Source organism: Pinus tabuliformis, chromosome 6, assembly GCF_031772625.1.
Source record: "Pinus tabuliformis cultivar Carrire ecotype Pingquan chromosome 6, CPIR1, whole genome shotgun sequence".
Lineage (NCBI taxonomy): Eukaryota > Viridiplantae > Streptophyta > Pinopsida > Pinales > Pinaceae > Pinus > Pinus tabuliformis.
Window position 1 is genome coordinate 104,862,241 of NC_142292.1, and position 21,000 is coordinate 104,883,240.

Here is a 21,000-nt window from a genome sequence, read left to right on the forward strand (position 1 = left end):
GTTCTTCTATCCTGTGTGTTATGCTATTCTGGCTTTTGTTAAAATGTTTTGTATCAAGTCTTGGCTAGGCATAGTAATCAGCTCTCATGGTCATATGCTCTGTATCACGTCTTGGCTCGGCAAGCTTATCAGGTCCTTGTTTTTGTTCAGTTTTGCATATAGTTATCAAGGCGGCACAGAAATTATCACAGCCACAGTTCTCATATGCCCTGTAATGTGGTTCACCACCTTGGCCAGCTTTTTTTGTATGTATGGATTCCGGGAATTATGTATCGGGTCATCTCAATCCCGGTATTGGGTTAACGGGTTATCTGGTTATCTAGTTATCTAGTCTTATGTTCTCTGGATCAGTGTGGTTGGATGGCTTCGGCCTTCTCTGAGGTCTTGACCTCCTTGTAAATATTTCTCTTTATTAATAGATTTAGCCTTTACTTAGAAAAAAAATATAAATTAATATAATCAAAAGACAAAAATTAAAAGCAATCATCAAACATCATAAGAAGAAGCAACTAGAATAGTGTTGACAATTGGGAGCAATTATCTCCAAGTTGGTTCTCTGTAATTCAAGCTCCTAATTTGTCTCTACCATTGGCTATACAGATAGACAAGAATCACTCCTGAAAATTGGCTGTACAGATAGATTTGTGATTGTATCAACTTTCCTTATTCTAGTCAATTATGGTCCTAAACTATAGGATCTAAATTGTATACGGCGGCTATTTATGCCAAACAAGTATCAGTGGAAAATCTATTGAAGCCTTTCACACAAACTTCTTGTTTTTGACTTGGTATCAGAGCGAGGTTCTTCACCTCTGTGCCTGAATTCTCATATACCCCTCGCATCATGACTAAGGATCAACCTGAATCATCTTTTGTACCAGTCATTCATGTTCAATCAGAAAACCCCAGTTTCACCACCAATATCATCCTTACCGAAGTTAATTATGATGTCTGGTCCCAAATCATGGAAATGCAGATTGCAGGGCGTGAGAAGCTTGAATACCTCACGGGTAAAACACCTATTCCACAGGTTACTGATGCTTCCTATGCAAAGTGGTATGTTGAAAATCAAAAGGCCAAAGGATGGTCACTGACTTCTATGTCACCGGAGATTATGAAGTGTTATCTTAGACTGTCTACTGCACATGAAATCTGGACTACTCTTGCTAAAGCTTTCTATGATGGGTCAGATGAATCGCAACTCTTTGCACTGAATCAACGGGCATTCTCCACCAAACAAGTTGGTCGTTCTCTTTCCACCTATTATGGTGATCTAGTAGAAATCTTCCAAGAACTAGATCATTGTGATAGGATTGTCATGAAGGATCCCGAAGATGTTGTCGCCTATAAAAAATCAGTTGAGAGATTGCGGGTGCATATCTTCATGAATGGACTAGATGCGGACTTTGAACAAATTCGGGGTGAGATTCTTAGAAAGGATCCTGCACTCGATCTTGAAGCAACTTATGCATATGTTCGTCATGATGCCGTTCGCTGAGCTGCACTTCATGGTGAACCTGAACACTCTTAATCCGATGCTATGGTGGCTCGTCAAGGCAAGCCTTACCAATAACAAACACATTCGAAACCAGATCACACTTCTGGTCCGCTGAATCACACAACTGACCAAAATCGGTCATCTGGATCACAAAATCATAGCTATGAAATAGGGGCTGCAAAATCAGAATGTGTATGTACTCACTGTGGAGAAACCGGGCATACAAAGTCACGTTGCTATGAATTAATTGGATATCCAGAATGGTGGGATCCTGCCAAGGCACCTCGCAAGCGAAATTCAAAGTCAAATCATCATGCTTCTGTTGTTGTGGCTGAGCCCTCCACCAACACCAGTACTACTGAGGAAGCCTCTTCTTTCATTGCTACTTCTGGGAATGTTGGTAAGTCTCTTCATACCTCTGTCCCTGTTAGTCATAGTGAATGGATAATTGATTCAGGTGCCACAGATCACATGACCTTTGACGGTAAACATATTCAGTCCATGAAATCCTTAGACCACCATATAGTGTCCACAACCAATGGTACTCCCTCTCCCGTGGTTGGAGAAGTTTCAGTTTCTCTTACCCAAAATTTGAATTTGGAGTCTATTCTAGTTGTTCCTTCTCTTAATCATAACTTATTGTCTGTTGCTCAAATAACCCTCACTTTGAACTGTATTGTGATATTTTGGCCTAACCTTTGTGTTTTTAAGGACATTCGGACTCGAAAGACAATTGGTTATGGTACTAGGAGAGGAAAGCTCTACTATCTTGATCTACTGTCGGCAAGCTCCAATCAGTTGGTTCAAGTTTCTCAGCTAATAAGTCTGACACACATCAGAATTCAGAAGTCTGGTTGTGGCACAGGCATTTGGGTCAAGTATCTTTTGGATATTTACAGAAATTGTTTCCAAAGCTCCTTTCTCAATTAAATGTTTCGGATTTTAAGTGTGACATTTGTGAACTGGCTAAAAGTCACCGTGTCCCATTTCCCATTAGTATGCATAAAACTCCTGCACCTTTTATGGTTATTCACTCTGATGTCTGGGGACCTGCAAAAACTTCTTCTTTGAGTGGGGCACGTTGGTTTGTTTCTTTTATTGATGATCATACTCGCATGACTTGGGTTTGTTTAATGAAATCAAAGAATGAAGTTAGTTCCCTGTTTCAACAATTTCACAAAATAATAGCCACCCAATATCAATCAAATATTCAGTTTCTTCGTACTGATAATGGTGGAGAGTTTGTTAATCAAGACTTGAAACAATACCTGAATTTACATGGCGTTGTTCATCAGATGACTTGCCCTTACTCCCCTCAACAAAACAAGGTAGCAGAATGGAAAAATCGTCACCTTCTTGAAGTTGTTCGTGGTTCCTTGTTTGGGGCTCATATGGCTATTAATTATTGGGGAGAAGCCATTATGGCCGCAACTTATCTCATTAACCATGTACCCTCTAGTTCACTACAATTTCAGGCCCCCTTTGATGTTCTCCATAATACTGTGAGTGCCCCTACCATACCGATTCTATCCCCTAAAGTTTTTGGGTGTGTAGCCTTTGTGCACCTTCACAAATCCTTGAGAAATAAGCTGGAACCCTGTGCCCTTCAATGTGTTTTTGTTGGCTATTCCTTGCATCAAAAAGGTTATTGGTGTTATCACCCCCCTTCTCGTAAAATTTATGTTACACTTGATGTGGTCTTTTCATGAAGATGATATGTATTATTCTGCCTCTGCGTCTCCACTTCAGGGGGAGAATAGAGATGAAATGGAGACTTTGGATCGTTCTTTGGACCTTGATCTTATAAGTGGAGATAATTTGGACACTAGGGGTGAATGTGACCATTTGGAAACTAGTGATGAATGTCCAAGTGATGGTCACACTGTAACTCATAGAGGTGATTGTCCAGATGGGCAGGAAGTTTTGGAGAATGAGGTTTCAGATCAAATGGAAGTGGAAGTGCCATCTGTGTCTTCCTCTTCTCATGATGTACCACCAAACCAATTGTCTTCTCCAGCCGATTCCATGCTCGAGTCTCAGGTAAACTCTAAATCTGAACCTCACTTAAAAATGTTACCAGATCAAGTCACAAGAGGGAAACCCAAAGTTCGCTATGAACCTGTTCTCAACTCCAAATCTAAGTATCCCATAAGCAATTATGTATCCTACCATAGATTGTCAAATGAGAGTAAGGCATTTGTGAATCAATTATCTGTTGTAGCTATTCCTAACAGTGTGCAAGAAGCTTTGAAAGATCCTAGATGGAGAGAGGTGATGAATGGAGAAATTAAGTCTCTTCAAAAGAATTCAACGTGGGAAGTTGTTGACTTACTTGAAGGGAAGATACCTGTTGGATGTAGGTGGGTATTCTCCATTAAATACAAAGCTGATGGAAACATAGAACAGTTCAAAGCAAGATTTGTCACCAAGGTATATACTCAAACATATGGAATTGATTATATGGAGACATTCGCACTAGTGGCCAAAATTAATACAGTCTGTATTTTACTATCTCTTGCGGTGAATTTTGACTGGCCTTTGCATCAATTCGATGTAAAGAATGCATTTCTGCATGGAGATCTCCAAGAAGAAGTATATATGGAGTTGCCCCCTGGCTGTAAGCTGCAGACTAAAGGCAATAAACAAGTTTGTAGATTGAAAAAATCTCTATATGGCTTGAAGTAGTCTCCTAGAGCGTGGTTTGGAAGGTTCACTAGCTTTATGAGGTCTATTGGTTACAAGCAAAGTAACTCAGATCACACTCTCTTCTTGAAACATAATGGAGAACAAATCACAGCCCTCATTGTGTACATTGATGATATGATAGTAACTAGAGATGATCCTAAAGAAAGGAAAGCACTGTAAGAGCAGCTTGCCCATGAGTTTGAAATGAAGGAACTTGGGGAATTGAAGTATTTCCTTGGAATTGAAGTGTCAAGATCAAAGAAAGGTATTTGTCTGTCACAACGGAAATATGTCTTAGACTTATTGAAGGAAACTGGCATGACAGGACGTAGTCCAGCTAGTTACCCTATGGAAGAAAATCTGAAGCTAGGTGTGCACCCAAACCAAGTTCCTGCTAACAAGGAGCGCTATCAGAGATTGGTTGGAAGATTAATGTATCTTGCACATACTCGACCGGATTTAGCTTATGCACTAAGTGTTGTCAGTCAATTCATGCACTCCCCAAGTGAAGAACATATGAATGCTGTCATCCAGATCTTACACTATTTGAAGTTATCTCTAGGAAAGGGACTTTTATTCACAAAAGGTGATAGCTTGGATGTTAAAGGTTATACAGATGCTGATTGGGCTGGGTCAATTGAGGATAGACATTCTACATTGGGCTACTTCACTTTTGTAGGAGGAAATCTGGTTACTTGGCGAAGTAAAAAACAAGAGGTAGTTGCTAGATCCAGCGTTGAGGCCGAATATAGAGGAATGGCTAAGGCAATATGTGAATTGCTGTGGATCAGAAATCTGTTGCAGGATTTACATATGAAGCAAGTTGGTCCTATGAAGTTATACTGTGATAAGAAGGTAGCATGTGATATTACTCATAATCCAGTTCAACATGATTGAACTAAGCATGTTGAGGTTGATAGGAATTTTATCAAGAAGAAACTAGAAGCAAAGTTGATTTAAGTTCCTCATGTTCGATCTCAAGACTAGCTTGCCGATGTGCTGACCAAAGCAGTGTCAAACCAAGCATTTAATCGTTGTCTCAACAAACTTGGCATGAGTGACATTTGCATACCAACTTGAGAGGGAGTGTTGACAATTGGGAGCAATTATCTCGAAGTTGGTTCTCCATAATTCAAGCTCCTAATTTGTCTCTACCACTGGCTGTATAGATAGACAAGAATCAATCCTGAAAATTGGCTATACAGATAGATTTGTGATTGTATCAACTTTCCTTATTCTAGTCAATTATGGTTCTAAACTATAGGATCTAAATTGTATACAGCGGCTATTTATGCCAAACAAGTATCAGTGGAAAATATATTGAAGCCTTTCACACAAAATTCTTGTTTTTGACTAATAGAAGGGATCAGAAACAAGGCATGGCTAGAAGAAACGAACTAGCAACCCCAGATTCTCCCACTAGAGAGAGTACCCCAACACTACAAATAGAACCATCCATCAAAATTTTGTAACGTGCTATACCAAGAGGGAGGGAGCATCCATTCGTGGATAGAAGATCCGCCACCGAATTCTGTTCTCATAGATGTGAGAGAAAGAGATTCTCCTGAAAGACTCTTATAGATCATAGATGAGTTGCATCCAATGGAAAAAAAAGAGGGGGCTAAAGGAGGATATGCTTCTAGCTCAGTTGACGACAGTTTGAGAGTCTCCAACATACATCTTCCACACATTATATCTTCCACTTTTATATTTTCCACTTTGTGTGCACACTAGTTTCTTTCTCAGGGTCATTGGAGCATAATGCTAAGGGATGATAATTTGGTCATTTGAGTGAAAAAAGTGCATGTTAATTATCTTGATAAGAAGTTGTATTTTTTTATTAGGTTTTTTATAATTTTAATTAAATTATGTAGCAAAAAGATAGACATTAAATCTTTATCATTTATGTAGTAATTAAGTTGACAGACACATTTATTTTGGAATAGAGCTTCCATAATTTTAATTAAACTAGTATAGATTTATCTTAAATTCTGATCTAATATGAGCCCAGAAGGATCTAATTTTTTCTCTTGAAAACCTTTTTTACGAGTAAACATTATTTAAGTGTTTTGTATAGTTATATCATTTTTTTTTAGATTTTTAAATATTTTTATTTTGGCCTACCTGAGCAAAATTTCAACTTTGATGACGGACGTACAATGTTACACATCATACTGGGCTGTAGAATGAGCCTCTCAAGGATTACACATCATACTGGGTTGTAGAATGAGCCTCTCGAGGGTTACACATCATAGTGGGTTGTAGAATGAGCCTCTCAGTTCGATTATCAACAATTTTAATTTAATTATCAATAATTATTAGGAGGATAGTAGGGATTTAATCTCCATAGAATATTCTAGATTTTCAGTAGTATACACTAATCAAATGTTGGCATTTATTTTGAAAGTAGTTATGTTTTTTTTACTCTTTTAATTAAATTTATTAATTAAAAAAATGTAATATAAAAATGTCATATGAAATGAGTTATGAGTTTTTGGGTAAGTAGTATTGAGAAGTCATGCAATTGACCCTAATGTAAAGAAGCCTATTTTAAGAATCTTCATCATAAAGTGGGTTGAATCTCCATGGTTAATAATCTTGTTACATTTTTTTTTTGATGTATATATGTTTAACTTATATATAAGTTATAATTTACTTGAATCTTATAATTTTTTAATTTGATCATGTTTTGATGCTTATTATGTATTGATACTTAGTGACATTTACGAGTCATATAATTTATATGGTTACATTAGATATTAATTCGATTGTACAAATTTAACCTCTATGAAATATTCTAGAATATGCATAGTGGTATATACAAATTGAAATTTGAGATTTATTTTAAAAGTAATTTTTTTTTTTTTAATTAAACCAATTAGGTAAGAAAAAAAGTTATATGAACAAGTGCCATATGAAGTGAAGCAAGTTATGGTTTTTTGGACACATGGTATTGATAAACCATAGAATTGGCCCATGGTATTGTAACAAAGCACATTTACAGATTAAGAACCTCTATGGTAGAGTGAGGTTAAATCTCTCTTGTTAAAAATTTAAATGTAAATATGTTTAACTTATACAATATTTTTCTTAGCTATTTATTAATAATGATAATAATTTAAAATAAATTCATAATTTAGTGATTTTTATGTTTTATTTTTTCCTTTAATTTTAACAATCATGTAGAAAGTGTTGATAAGCATTGTAATGTTTATTTTATATGTATGCGCTAATTATTGAGCTGAGAGGTTCATTCAACCTCGTATGATGGCGACGTGTAATTTCGTCATGCTCAACATGGAGCTGAAAGGTGCCACTTTTAAAATAAAAATAAATATTGTTTAAATTAAAAAATAATGTCAACCATAATCTTTTAAAATTATTTTAAAGCAATTAAAACAAAAATCAAACAAAAATGATATTATTTATATTTAATATTTCAATTGGATACGCAAATAAACCATTTTAATACACTGGTTGAATAAGGTGGCTGGGGACAAATGAATGCCCCTCTAAATCGTCTAGTGAAGTGAGAATGAATGATATGCAAGTGCTCTTCTCAACGACAATGAGCACCCTCCTCATGCGTGAGCATTGATGTTACAAGTCACCTTTAGACAAAAGACAATACTAGGGAAGGTAAAAAGAAGCAGAGAGATAGATGAAGTCCTCACACAGAGGCTCTTGCTTAGAGGCCGCGAGCATATTTCTTGCTAGATTGGTTTTTGGGAGGACTAGATGGATAGGTTGGTTGGGGATGAATGAGTGCCCCTTGAAATCATCTGGTGAAGTGAGAATGAATGATATTGAGTGTTCTCCTCAACGACAGTGGGCACCTTCCTCATGCATGAGAGGTGATATTACAATCCTCCTTTAGATAGAAGACAATACTAGAAAAGGTCAAAAGAGGCAAAGAGAACCTCACAATGGTGTAGTTCAGAGGTTCCTTCGGGTAGTAAAACAAAAGTTTCACTGACGTTGTCCCTTTCTGTACCTTAGTAGGGAATGTCTCTTTTTTCTCCTTATTATGGAATGTAATTTGTGCTTTCAGTGAATTTTTAAACAACCTCATCCATTTGTCACTCATAATTCTTGTAATTCATGTAGAAAAATGAAATACCTCTTCCTCCACTCGTGTTTTTTCCTATACAAGGAGGTAGGTAAGCCTGTGTTTTGATTTTGTCAATTCAATATCGTATTTTATCACTTGATATGTAATGACATATTCGTAAGATTTGTTTATATTCAATTGTATGCTATGTAGTAATATCTTTTTAAAGTAACTTATTCCGTTTATTATTTATATGTTGTTATTTTAATTTTGAAATGATGAATATATTTTAGATTGTTGGGTCTATTTGTGACTACTCCAATGGAAATTGTCGTTCAAGTGATGGCACCATCAAATCTAAACGTTCTAAAAAATGTCGATACTCAACCTCGATTAGGGTATTCTTTTTGTTAGAACATAAATATATTAGAGTTTTTGCTTCACGTTTACATTTGATTGGCCGGGGTAACATTTTAATTGAAAATGGATGGGAAGAATTAGGAAAGTAGAAAACATAAGGTCTTTTTTCTGGTAAGAGAATAGTTGTGTATGTAAAACCTTCCTGATAACTAAATTTCTTTTATGCATACAACTATCCTCCCCCATGACGATCACACCAAAGAGGTAATCATCTGGTCAAGTCTTTGATATGCTAAAATTGATCATTTCCTAATAAAAGAGGATTTTGCAGAAATTGAACCCTAGTTATAAAATGTATTGTACTAAAATGGATTATACCTTTGTCAAACTTTAAGTTAGTAGTAATGTATTGTACCAAAATGGATTGTGTCTTTCTCAAGGTTAAGTAGTGCTATATTATAAAAATTTATTTGTGGGAGTTTTGTGATAATAACCCAAAAATATTCTTTTAGTAAAATTTTGAACAACCTCGAGGATTTACAACATATAATTCATGCAGAAAAGAAACCTACCCCTTCCTCCTCTAGTGTTCATGCCTATACAAGGAGTTGGGTAAGCCTGCATTTAGGTTTTGTCCATTCAACTTCTTACCTTATAATTTGATACTTGCTAACATGTTCTTAAAATAACTTGTTTATATTCACCTGCTTGATATGTGGTACTATGTTTTTAAAGTAACTTCAAAAAATAATCATCATAAAAAATAATCATGTGCATTTTATTGTAGAAAATTCAATTTACATACCATCTACAGAGAAAATTCCTCAACAAAAAAATGACCATACACATATTTCCTCAGCAAAAAATAAACATTTTCTACTGTACACAACTCAATTTACAATATGCACATGGGAATGAACCACCAAGTTCTTCAATTTACAGTATGCACATGGGAATGAGAATGAGAATTTTTGTAATGAGAATGTCAAGAAAGGCTTTTATATGTTCACCCTATGAAGTTTTCTATGTAGACTACCTTTGAAGTGATGAAAGATATGATATTTGTTACATTTTGCACTACGCATCCTCTGTGGGTACAATATCGACCAATCATTCTTTTTGGAAAAACAATCAAAAACTTTAGTTACTGAAAGGGATGCTTTTGTCAATCATTCTTTTTGGAATAACAATCAAAACTTTAGCTGTTGAAATGCATGTTTTTTTCATCCTTTTAGAGAGCATATGTTAAGTCATAGTTGCATCAAAATAGCCTTCTCTGGAAGATAGTAGGGTAAGTATATGAGATCTGGAGCTTAATTTTAATTTTTTGTAATCTTTTCTTAATGAAACTAGATGAGATGAACATTGAATGGCTAGCATCCAAAATTTGTTGTTTTAGTTACCCTTTCTTTGGGTCAGAGATATGCTTGTGAAATAGGACTAGAAAAAAAAATAACAATGCACTTCAATCGATGCAACATTGCTAGATCTATGCTCCTCAAAATAGAGTATGACCATAATTATTTTTCACCTAAGAAAATATGGCATTTCAAAATCTCATAGATGATCCCTGTTCTCAAAATAGAGAAATAGGAAGAGCAAAAAGGGCTTATTGCACCGAGAAGATTCCTTATGAATTCTTCAGAAATTTTGTACAAGTTAATCTCTTATCTCTGCAAATCCTTTTTTTTTTAAATGTGTCTGTACTTATGGAAATTTGGTTCCTCTAATACAAGCTAATTTAGATCAGTGATAAACATCAACGTTCCTTGATTATTTCATCTACTTCTAGTTGTGGCAAGGTCTTTTGCAAACAAAACAATGTGAATAGATAATGTGACCTCAGAGACAATTCTACTCTCATGTATCTTTCTAACTAATTTTATTGCTTATTTTTAAGAGAATTTGAAATGTTTGTTTAAAGGGGTGATGAGTTTCTATGATGTTTTTATTTGGAATAGTTGGTTTGCACATGAACAATGCCATAGTTAGGATAAAATGATGAGAGTTTATTGTCCATTGTAACATGTAACTTTAAGATGCAATGAGGAGAGTTACTTGAAATGAAAGAAACTGGGTCATGAGGCATACCTTGGTAAAACATTATCCAAGCCATCCTCCGTGACAAGCAAGGAGGGTTTTTTCATGGAAGAAAAGGAATGGGAAGATGAAGTACTAAAATACAACTTAGAAGAGATACGATCACAAATTCTCTTACTCATGGATCTTTGTCAATATAAAATGTCATATTTGGAGTACATGAAGCACCATAATTAAGTTTATGGTACAAGGTTCATGGTTTATACATGAAGATTACATTTCTAATCCGTTAAATAGAGTATGACCACAACTATTTGTCACCTAAGCAAATCTAGCATTTCAAATTACGTAATTCATTTGTTGTAGCTTGCAAATTGCTCATGGTATTTCTTATTGAAGCTTTGTATGTTGGTAGTATTTTTCTTGCAACAAATTTCTAGTTATGGTTTTTTGTAATGTCCTTTGTTTCTCTCTTTAAGCTTCTAGTTGTCTCCTTCAATATTTCTTCAAAGGATTCTTCGCTTAGAATGTGAAAGGACCTTTTCAGCTTATCTTTAAAGATTTCTTCAATATGAAACTGGTAACTCAAAAGAAATGCTTGTTTGGCTACATAATTCTGATTTCCCCTGAACTTATAACCCAAATAGTAAGCGTCGTCTTCAATGGAATTAAGAAGCCTCACGACATCCACGCTCGAGTGAGACTAGTTTTTCAGAGGACGCATATGTTTCATAAACTCTCCCAACACACATAGTTTATCTATTTAGAGACATGGAATCCTTCAATATAAATGACTATTTCAATGATCCTCCATAACCATAAGGTCACAATCAAATTGGAGAATATTTGACGAATCCAACAAGGAAAAATAAGTCATCTTTATACGTAGCTAGCCGACCAAAATTTGATTATGTAGTGACTAGAAATGTAAAACTACTAATATCATTTGCAAAACGATACAGTCAACTAAACTTTATTTGTGGGGGGCTACCACAAATTGATTATCAATATTAAACTTGGAGGAACATGAAAAGACTAGAGTGATGAAGCAACACTAGAGCGATTGCACTAAATCTGATTTGTTTGATTTAAATTGGTGTTATTTGTTTTAACTTAAGTGAATTGGGTTTCCATTTATTTTCGTAACATTAAAATAACCAAAGTTCTCAATGTTAGTGTTTTTGTGTTGATATATTAAAATTGCTTCCATGAATTTCATTTTTAACTCTATGGTTTGGATTTTCATCTTATTTTAAAAAAGTTGTGAAATCGAACTTTGAAATCCCTTATTCATGTACTATAAAAGTTCCCATTTGTGTGGTCAAATTTTCTCTTATATGCTCAACGGAATTGTTATCTTAGAAAAAAAATTATGTTTTTATTTTTAGGTATAGTGATCTCTGACCATGGCAATGGAATTTGAGATATTGAAATTCATTTCAAAAAAAATTTGAGTGCTTTAATTTAGGATAATTTGTTTTGGCTTTTATTGTTAAACTCTATCATATGTTATAAGTTGGGTTATAAGGAATTGAATTTTCTAATGATGTGTTTGCTCTCAACTGAGGATTGAAAACGAAATCGTGCAAAACACTCAAATTCCAACTATTCCAATTGTAGTATGACATAGTGTAGACTACGATAATGTTGGACCATATATTCTAGCTTCAATTTACTCATTTTTTGTATTTCACCCTTTCGTTTTGTATTTGACTTACACAATAGAGAAATAAGTTCTTAATATTTTGCATGCTTTCACAATGTTTGAAACTGTTTAATTGATTTTGAGTATCAACCATATTATTTTTTCTCTAGATATTGCAAGTTATACTTTCATGGTCATCATGGAAGAGTAACAATTTAATGCTACTCTTTCATATGTTATTGCCTTACGGTGTTTCCTTTGCAACATATGGTGCAATTGCTAGTATTATATATATGTGAAAAATGTCATGAAAATCGTTTAAATTGTATTTGGTTTGTATTATTTTACCAGCTATAGAGATTAATAATGTCATAAAGGCTACGACTCTGCAACTAGGGTTCTGGCGACTTTCTGAAACAGCACAGACAGATTCGTTTCTGCCTCCACAGAGGGACTGCCTACCTGGAATCGACAGCGCCCCACAGGCTTAACTAAGGCTAATATGGATTCCCCCCAGGGGGGGCCTCAAAGCCCTCCCCCATGTCTAATCATGCACCGCCAGGGCAAACTGGGACTTCAGCCTTTGGGTCGGTTCATGGAGAGGCGGATAATAGAGAGACCCCTCAGCAGGATAAAACAAATGCATCTACCAGTCAGTCAGACAAGAGCAGTGAGACACTAGAAAGAAAATATAAGCAAGAGGAAACGCCTAAGGTCACCTCGAAGACATGCAAACCAATAGCAGCTGAAAGGCCCAAGATAGAACTGCCCAGTCAGAAGATCAATGAATGAATCCAGTATATGACAGACCATGCACTCATTGGAAACTTTATTGGATTTTGGCCGACAGAAAAAGCCCTGTATGGTTGTGTTGAAGCCCCGAAAATCGGGTCGACAACAAGGGGGATACCCGCCCAGTCCGGACCTTGGTTGGCAGCTCCTTATCTGTTTGGTATAGCGGGTCCGACTGGGGATAATGGGACCAGTTTCCCAATTTATGAGTGTGTGTGTGTAGAATTTGATGTTTCTGATCTAACAGTTCCTATCTAAGATATTCTAATTCAAACTTTAATATAATTCTATGCTATTGTAATCTAATAAATAGCACATCTAAATCTATACTAACAAGGGATGTAATTCTTTTATTATGCAATCTAAAGAGATTTCAAATAACAATTGGTAATAAAGATCATTCAGCGATTATAAGAAAGGAAATCAATTAAGATAAACCACTTCGCATAAAAAGTTAGACGAAACAGTTGTGAAAAACATATCACATAATGAGCTATTCATACATTAGGCATAAATAAATAGCTATCACCGTACAAAAGTGCCAAATGATAACTCAAGCATTCATGCAATAATACATAAACAACTAAAAACTGTATATCACTTTAACATATAAGCAGAAATGGTTAAGAGATAAAAGTACCATTTATGACTAGTCCTACTAATAAGCTTCAAGCAACAATGATTTATCTCTCCTTGCTCTAACATCCACTAAGAGTACAGAAGTGCAACATTAGTAGCAGATATCAAATGCAAATATCAACAAATCTTGATCCATTCATTCACCAAAACCTCCTCTGAGGGTTCAAAAGTGCATGTTCTGAGGACAAGTTTTTGATAAATTTCTGGACCCTTCTCTAAATGCATGAGAAGGGTTTAAATACTACTAACTAAATAACTTAATTACACAGATTCAGGATACGGTTTAAATGACCGCCCTTTTTCTAAGCAAACTATTTCTAAAAATTAAATCTAATATCTAACTATTTCTGCATTTGCTCCTTAATGTTAAGAGCATTCGGTATTTGCCTGAGTGAGTCGGCTGACTGTCTTCCGCTTTTGGTTGAGCTAAGCAAACAGAAATGATAAGAGCTGGCACCATCTTTTCAGCAAAATCGATGATATGCTCAAGAGTCATCCTCTGGTTATGTGAATTTATTCGTATGTCCAGTAATAATCCAAGTTCTACTTGGTTAACCCTTAAATCGCTTCTGCCTTTTCTTTCATCTTTATGTTTCCAGTTTGTTCTTTACCATTGCTTTCTTGCATTTTCCGGGCTTACAAGTGACTGAGCAGTTAGAGGCTTTGCTTTTTGAGCAATTTTCTCAGCGATGCACTAGGCGCTAATCGCGCATCAGAAACTGCCTCCGTTCTTTGATCCGGGCCTCTCTGATGCGTTTTTTGCCTTTAGCGCCTTTTCCTTCACCGGGTATAAGCTTCAAAATTTGTAAACATACTGCTTTCGTGAGCTTCTGACCTTGAGCGTTAAACCGCCTGTTGATATCAGCATTGTTCAACTACTCATTCAACCATGGCTGTGAATGAAAGATCTGTAATGGATAGCTCAGCAGTGCTCTGTGAATCTGTGGCTCTGTTGCATGCGGTATCCGTTTATGATGGCATCTTTTCTCTGTCTCTGAGCATTGGAACTTTACCCTTTTCCTTCATGGCTTCCTGCACATTGCTTTGTGTTACTTCTGTTTTTCGTTCCTGCAGTTCACACATGAGGAGAGAGTAATGATAATAAAAATCGACAGGAAAGCATTAAATTCTACGGATGTACAAAAACATGTCACCTATCGTGAACTGACTCTTCGAAAAACACAAAACCGTCTTTCATTAACAATTGGCGTATCGTTCATTAATTATAATTAAAGCATGTATCCAATTTTTGGATAATGGAAAGCTTTTCTTGAATATTGAGCCAGGGAAAATCTGCGATGAAATGTTTCTGCAATTCGCATTGCAGCATCGCAGTATCGCATTACCGCAAATTTCATTAAGATGTGTTATCGCAGGGTTGCTCGATCGCGCTATCGCAAGATCGCGAATCGCAGTATCGCGCTATCGCAAGATTGCAGATCGTAGTATCGCGCTATCGCAAGATCGCAGATCGTTACAATCGTTAAATGGTTATGTTTTTTTCATGCGACATTGCGATATGCGATATGCAATATCGCATATCGGATATCGGCGATTTTTTAAAGGTTTTCCAATGTGAGCGTTTCTTAATGCATGCGATGCGATGGAATTCGCGTCGCATTCTCGCAGTTTATCATTTTTACTCATAAGGAAATGTCCTATCATTCTTCACGCGATGCGATGTTTTCTTAAGGAATAAAATACATGAGCCTTAATTGAATTTTTTGAATTTTTTACTAAGGGTCCCCTCTTACTTAGTGTTATTGCTAATACTAAATAAGGAGGGGGGTTGTTGGTGGCCACAACAATTGGCGATTCACTTGGAAGAACGAGTTATCTCTGTTTTTCTATTGAATTTTTCAAACTTCCAAAACAGAAATTTTTTCAGAAAATTAAACTTTATTATGGAAAGATAAAGTACATTATGCTCTAAACTGTCAATGATATTTTGTTTCAACCTTTTTCTACTTTGATTATTTGCTTCCTTAGGCTAGTCCTTGTATTTACATCAGCCATTACTTGGTCTTGTAAAGATAAAACAAAGTCTCCTCTGTAAACCAGTTTTAAATATGCTCATTTGTCGTAGGTAGAGCCTCTGCTGCCAGCAGGCGTTTATAGCCTCGACAGGGTTACCTGTTACCCAGCAATGATCCTGTATCCTACTTAAGGTAGCCTACAACTTTCAAAGAAAAACCCATATCCACACTTATTGCTTTGATTTTCTTTTTATTCTTAAAGAACAATGTCTTGGTTTGGTAGCCAAATTATGACACAGTCATTCACTTGATTTATAACTTTGCTGAACAAGCTGGCTCGTAATGAGACCCCTTGTCTTTTGATTGCAACAATCTTGAGTCATTGCCCTGTTATGGTGTACAGTATTGGCAAAGTCAGCAAGTTATAATATCTGTGATAATGATAAGCCGGCTCGTGATGAGACCTCTCATTCTTCAAGATAAAATGTATCCTTGGGTTATTCCTCTAAAAGTTGCGATTTCCTTAGCAGGGAGGAAGTCATTGTTTCCTTAAGATAGCTCTGGACGACAATAATAGAGTTTTTGGAAACAGCTGTTCTACAGAGAATCTTTATTTTGTTATTGATACCTTTCATTGTACTGAGATAAAACAATTTCTTCACTAAAGGTTGCTTTCATCAAATTTTTTGAAGTTGAAACTAGTATCATATCTAGGCCAAAGTTTTTAATTGTATCTATCAATAATAAAGATCAGTTTTCCAAAAGATTTGCTATTTATACAAGCGAAAAGTTCAAAATCTGAAAGAGATTTGGTATCTTTTTCGTAAATGCCTAATGTAACCACTCACAACTGGTTTTATTATGAGAAAAGAAAAAAAACTATTCTACAAAAATAGAAGAATAATCTTCTATGGAAAATATTTCTTGAGAATTTGTCCATTAACAGGCAAAGGATCCCTTCTACCTGCTAAATCCTGTAACACAAACATTGATGGACCTATGAATTCTACAATCTGAAAAGGACCAAGCCACATCCATTGAAATTTTGTATGTTTGCCCTTTTCTTCATGAGCCTTGTCCCACTTTAAAACTAAATCTCCCATCTGAAAATCTTTTCTGGTCATTATGTTTGAATCAAAAGAGGATTTTACTAGTGCTTGATGACGAGCATGTGTTTTTCTAGCTTGTTCTCGTTGTTCTTCTAATTTAATTATTCCCATTTGTCTTAGCTGTAAGGAGGAAGTGGGTACTTCATCAATGTATTGTACTAAAGACAAAGAGGGAATTGCTAAGTGAGTCGGAAGAACCACTTCTTTCCCATAAACTAAATTAAAGGGAGAAGTGCCGATAGAAGCTTTTTGCGTTATCCGATCTGCCCATAAAGCATATATCAAAGCCTTGTGCCAATTCTTTTGATTTTGGTCAACTGTTCTTTTAATAATCCTGATTAGGTTTTTATTTGTTGACTCAGCTAGCCCATTACCTTGTGGGTAATAATTGGCCGAATATTTAAGTTTGAATCCTCTTTTAAGTGCGAATTCAGTCATTGCATTTCCAGAAAAGTATGATGCATTATCAAACATTAAAGCGGATGGCAATCCAAACCTGGTGATTATAAATTGATCTATGAACTCAATGATATTTTCAGAATTAGCCGTCTTGAGCGGAACTGCTTCTACCCACTTAGTAAAATAATCTGTTGCTGTGAGGATGTATCTATGCTGCTTAGAAGAGTGAGGAACGATCTCACCTATTATGTCCAAGCCCCACTGACTGAAAGGTTGCTCGATGTTTACCGGCTGTAGTGGCAGGGACAGCTTCTTTTGTCTTCCAGCAGTAGTTTGGCAGACTTGACATCTTCTCACATAACTGTGTGAGTCTTTAAACAACGTGGGCCAGTAATATCCTACGCATAAGATTTTATGTGCAATAGCATCTCCAGCATAGTGTCCGCCTGCTGGCTCATCGTGGAGTTCCTGCAATTTTTTTTTAGCTTCAGCTTTCTCAAGACACCTAAGAAGAACAGAATCATAATTTTTTCTAAAAAGAATATCATTTATGAGCTGATATTGTTTGGCTTTCAACCTTAGAGCTCTTTTCTTAGTATGATCAAGGTGTGAAGGAGCATACCTGTTCTTAAGATAATAAATGATATCAGCATATAATGATTCTGCATCGTTTAGGCTTACCTCGCACATTTGTACCTCTTCAGATGGAATTTCAAAAATTTGCAATGCTCCAGCCAGCATTTTGCAGAAGCCTTGACCTCTTACAATGTTTGCTGGTTTGATCTCAATATCATATTCCTGTAAGGCAGTGACCCAATTGGCCCTTTTCTCACCCACATCTTTTTGTACTAGAAGATTCCTTACCGCTGGAAACGGTACTATGATATTAGTATGGGTTTTAAGTAAGAAAGGTCTAAAGTATTTGACCGCTTTGAAAATAGCATAAGCCTGTTTCTCCACGTCTGAATAATTTAGTTCAGCACCCTGTAAATTTGAGCTAAAAAACGCAATTGGAGCTTCCACTTTTTCTTGATTTGCTTGAGTTAGAATCGCATCATATGACTTATCTAAGGCAAATGTGTATAAAATAAAAGGCTCTGAAAAATTCGGAGTTGCTAAAGATGGAGCATTAATAATAGCTTGTTTGATCAGGTTGAATGCTTCATGTTCATCTTGACCCCATTTAAAATTTGAATTTTTTTTAATCATGGTTTACAAAGGAGACACGATTCGTGAAAAATCTGGAACGAATCTCTTTACAAAGTTGATCTGACCAAGGAAAGATTGCATGACTTTTTTGTTATGAGGTAGGGATATTTCAGAAATTTCATTGATTTTGTCGGGATCAATGTGAATACCGGATTTTGACACTATGAATCCTAGAAGTTTCCCTTCACTTAGCACGAAAAAAGATTTCTTTGGTTTAAGTGAAATTCCATACCTTAAACACCGTTGAAAGATTTGTTTCAAGTCTTTGAGATGGTCGCTTTGCTTCTTCGAGTACACTGTTATATCATCCAAATAAATTACTACAGATTTATTGACTAAACCTTTGAATGCGATGTCCATGGCTCTCTGAAATGTGGCACCAGCATTAATCAACCAAAATGGCATCTTTCGATATGCGTATGTGCCCCATTTAGTCCTGAATGTGGTTTTCAATTGATCATCAGGATGTACCAACACTTGAGTGTATCCTGAAAATCCATCCAAGAAAGACATTAGTTCTGAGCCCGCCACTGCCTGCAATATCTGTTCCATAGGTGGTAGAGGAAAATTATCCTTTTGACAGGCTTTGTTAAGGTTCCGAAAGTCAATGCAAATCCTAATATCTCTGTTTTTCTTTCTAACAGGTACCATATTGGAGACCCATTTGGAATGTCTAACGGGAAAGATTATTCTGGCTTTCAATAACTTATTGAGCTCAGTTTTTATCTGATTTTCTAAATTAGGGTGGATCTTTCTTTTTATAGGCCTTGAACCAACGCCTCATATTCTGCTGTATTGTTTGTGAAATCAAATTCGAGTCTGCGTGTGAGCATGATTTTATCTCCTTCTGGACTAATCAGAACGCATCCTGCTCCTGCTCCTTCGTTAGATCTAGAACCATCAAAAAATAATTTCCAAAACAAAGATTTATTTACAGGTTTATCTAAAAAATTGATACATTTTGAACTATCTGTTCGAGAAAAATTTTCAACTTGGGACAAAACAGAGTGTTCTAAATAGGGTGACGCATGAGCATTGAAATTGCCGAGGAAAGAATCTACCGAGTAATTGCCAATAATGCTGCTGTTATACGCTACTGGTTCATTTTCTCCCTCTAACTCCGTTACTATGTACTTCTGGTGTAGCTCTCATTCAACTTTTATTTGATTCGGTTTACCGTTGTAGGGCAGCCACATGTGCGACCAGTCGGTTGCGAAGTATCCATGGAGTTTTTCTGACCAATCCCTGCTAAGAATTAAGCCATAGAATTCTGGGATATCGACAACTAGAATGTCAATAACCTGACATACCTTCAGGTTTGTTGACAACCTTATGGTTACTTGATTTAGTTCACCAATCACTTCGACTTGAGATCGATCTAGCTGAACTATGCGCACTGCGGATTTCTGTGGTTGAACATTTAACTTGGCACATATAGATTTGGGTAAAATATTCGATGAAGCACCAGAATCTACCAAACAATTGTGCACATTTTTATTGAAGATTTCATAAGTAAGGAGAAACGGGGGAGTGTGAGATCTTGATCTTCCTCCAATTAGAGCGATGTCATTTGGATCAATCTTATTGATCGCGTTAGTTGGAGGTCTTCCCATGTTATGGGAAGCTTGAGAAAGTACATCGGCAGACAAAGGTGCAACTGGCACAGCATGTAATTCTTTCATCATTATCTTCTGTTGATGTTTCAACTTTCTCAGTTCGTAAAGGGTGATGTTAGCCCTAGTATTCTTCATGTCTTCAATAATATTGTACTCCATTTCATCCGACACTATCAGTGTTTTAGATGGAGTCATTTCATCTAATTGGACTGGGCTGGTTTGAGTCGCTTTAGATATCATTTTCTTTGTCGCGACTTTATCCTTCGTTGCAGAGCTTGCGCTCTTCGGCTTAGGGGTAGTTTGGGGAGGATCAAGCTGATTTTTGCTTCGTGTGCTAACTAGAAATACTTCTTGATCTTCTTCTTGTGGGAGGATGAAATCCCACATTCCTTGTAATTCCACAACTTCTTCGTCATCAGTCTGCCCTTCAGTGGAAATTTCCTCTTCCTCTTCCTCGGATTCAGCATTTGAAATGGCATTGGGTGGCTTTGAATCCGTTGAAGGACCTCTTTTAAAAGCTCTGTAGGGCTTTTTTGAAGACGTTTCTGCTACTTGTTTTTTTATGTCGACCATTTCATTGGACATGGTCTTTAAAACTTTTTGCAATCCTTCCAAATCAAATGGATCTTTTGCTTGTTTCTTCTTGGAGTCTTCCTTGAAGGTGACTTTTTTGGCTTTACGTTCCTTTATCGCGGATTTCTTTTCCAGGGCTATTATTCATTTCTCTACTGCTATTGCTTCTTTCATGTTCTCAGCTAAGGTTGTTTTATTGGCCCTGTCGACGAAGATTGCTATCTTCGATGGTAGAGCGGTGATATACCATTCACATCGTACTTCTTCACTGGGCTGGGAAGCAGTAGGAATTTTGTTGAAACGTAAATTGAAATCCTTGATAGGCTCTCTAGTTTCGGCTTTAAGATTGGATAGGTCATTGATTAATGTTGCCGTGGACCTGTCATCACCAAAGCATGAAGTTGTTTA

General features: G+C 36.1%; 1 protein-coding gene and 1 pseudogene across 1 annotated transcript; both read left to right on the forward strand.

Annotated features, from left to right (window-relative positions):
* The first annotated feature begins 964 nt into the window (after positions 1 to 964).
* On the forward strand, positions 965 to 1,498 carry LOC149257479 (uncharacterized). Its single transcript, XM_089376906.1, has one exon. It carries the CDS (start codon positions 965 to 967, stop codon positions 1,496 to 1,498), a length of 534 nt encoding a protein of 177 aa, XP_089233032.1.
* A 2,889-nt stretch (positions 1,499 to 4,387) lies between these two features.
* On the forward strand, positions 4,388 to 5,080 carry LOC149257480 (secreted RxLR effector protein 161 pseudogene; annotated as a pseudogene).
* Positions 5,081 to 21,000: the final 15,920 nt, after the last annotated feature.

Excerpts from the sequence above, each read along its gene's own strand:
- LOC149257479 (XM_089376906.1), top strand. The coding sequence starts at position 965 with ATGGAAATGCAGATTGCAGGGCGTGAGAAGCTTGAATACCTCACGGGT.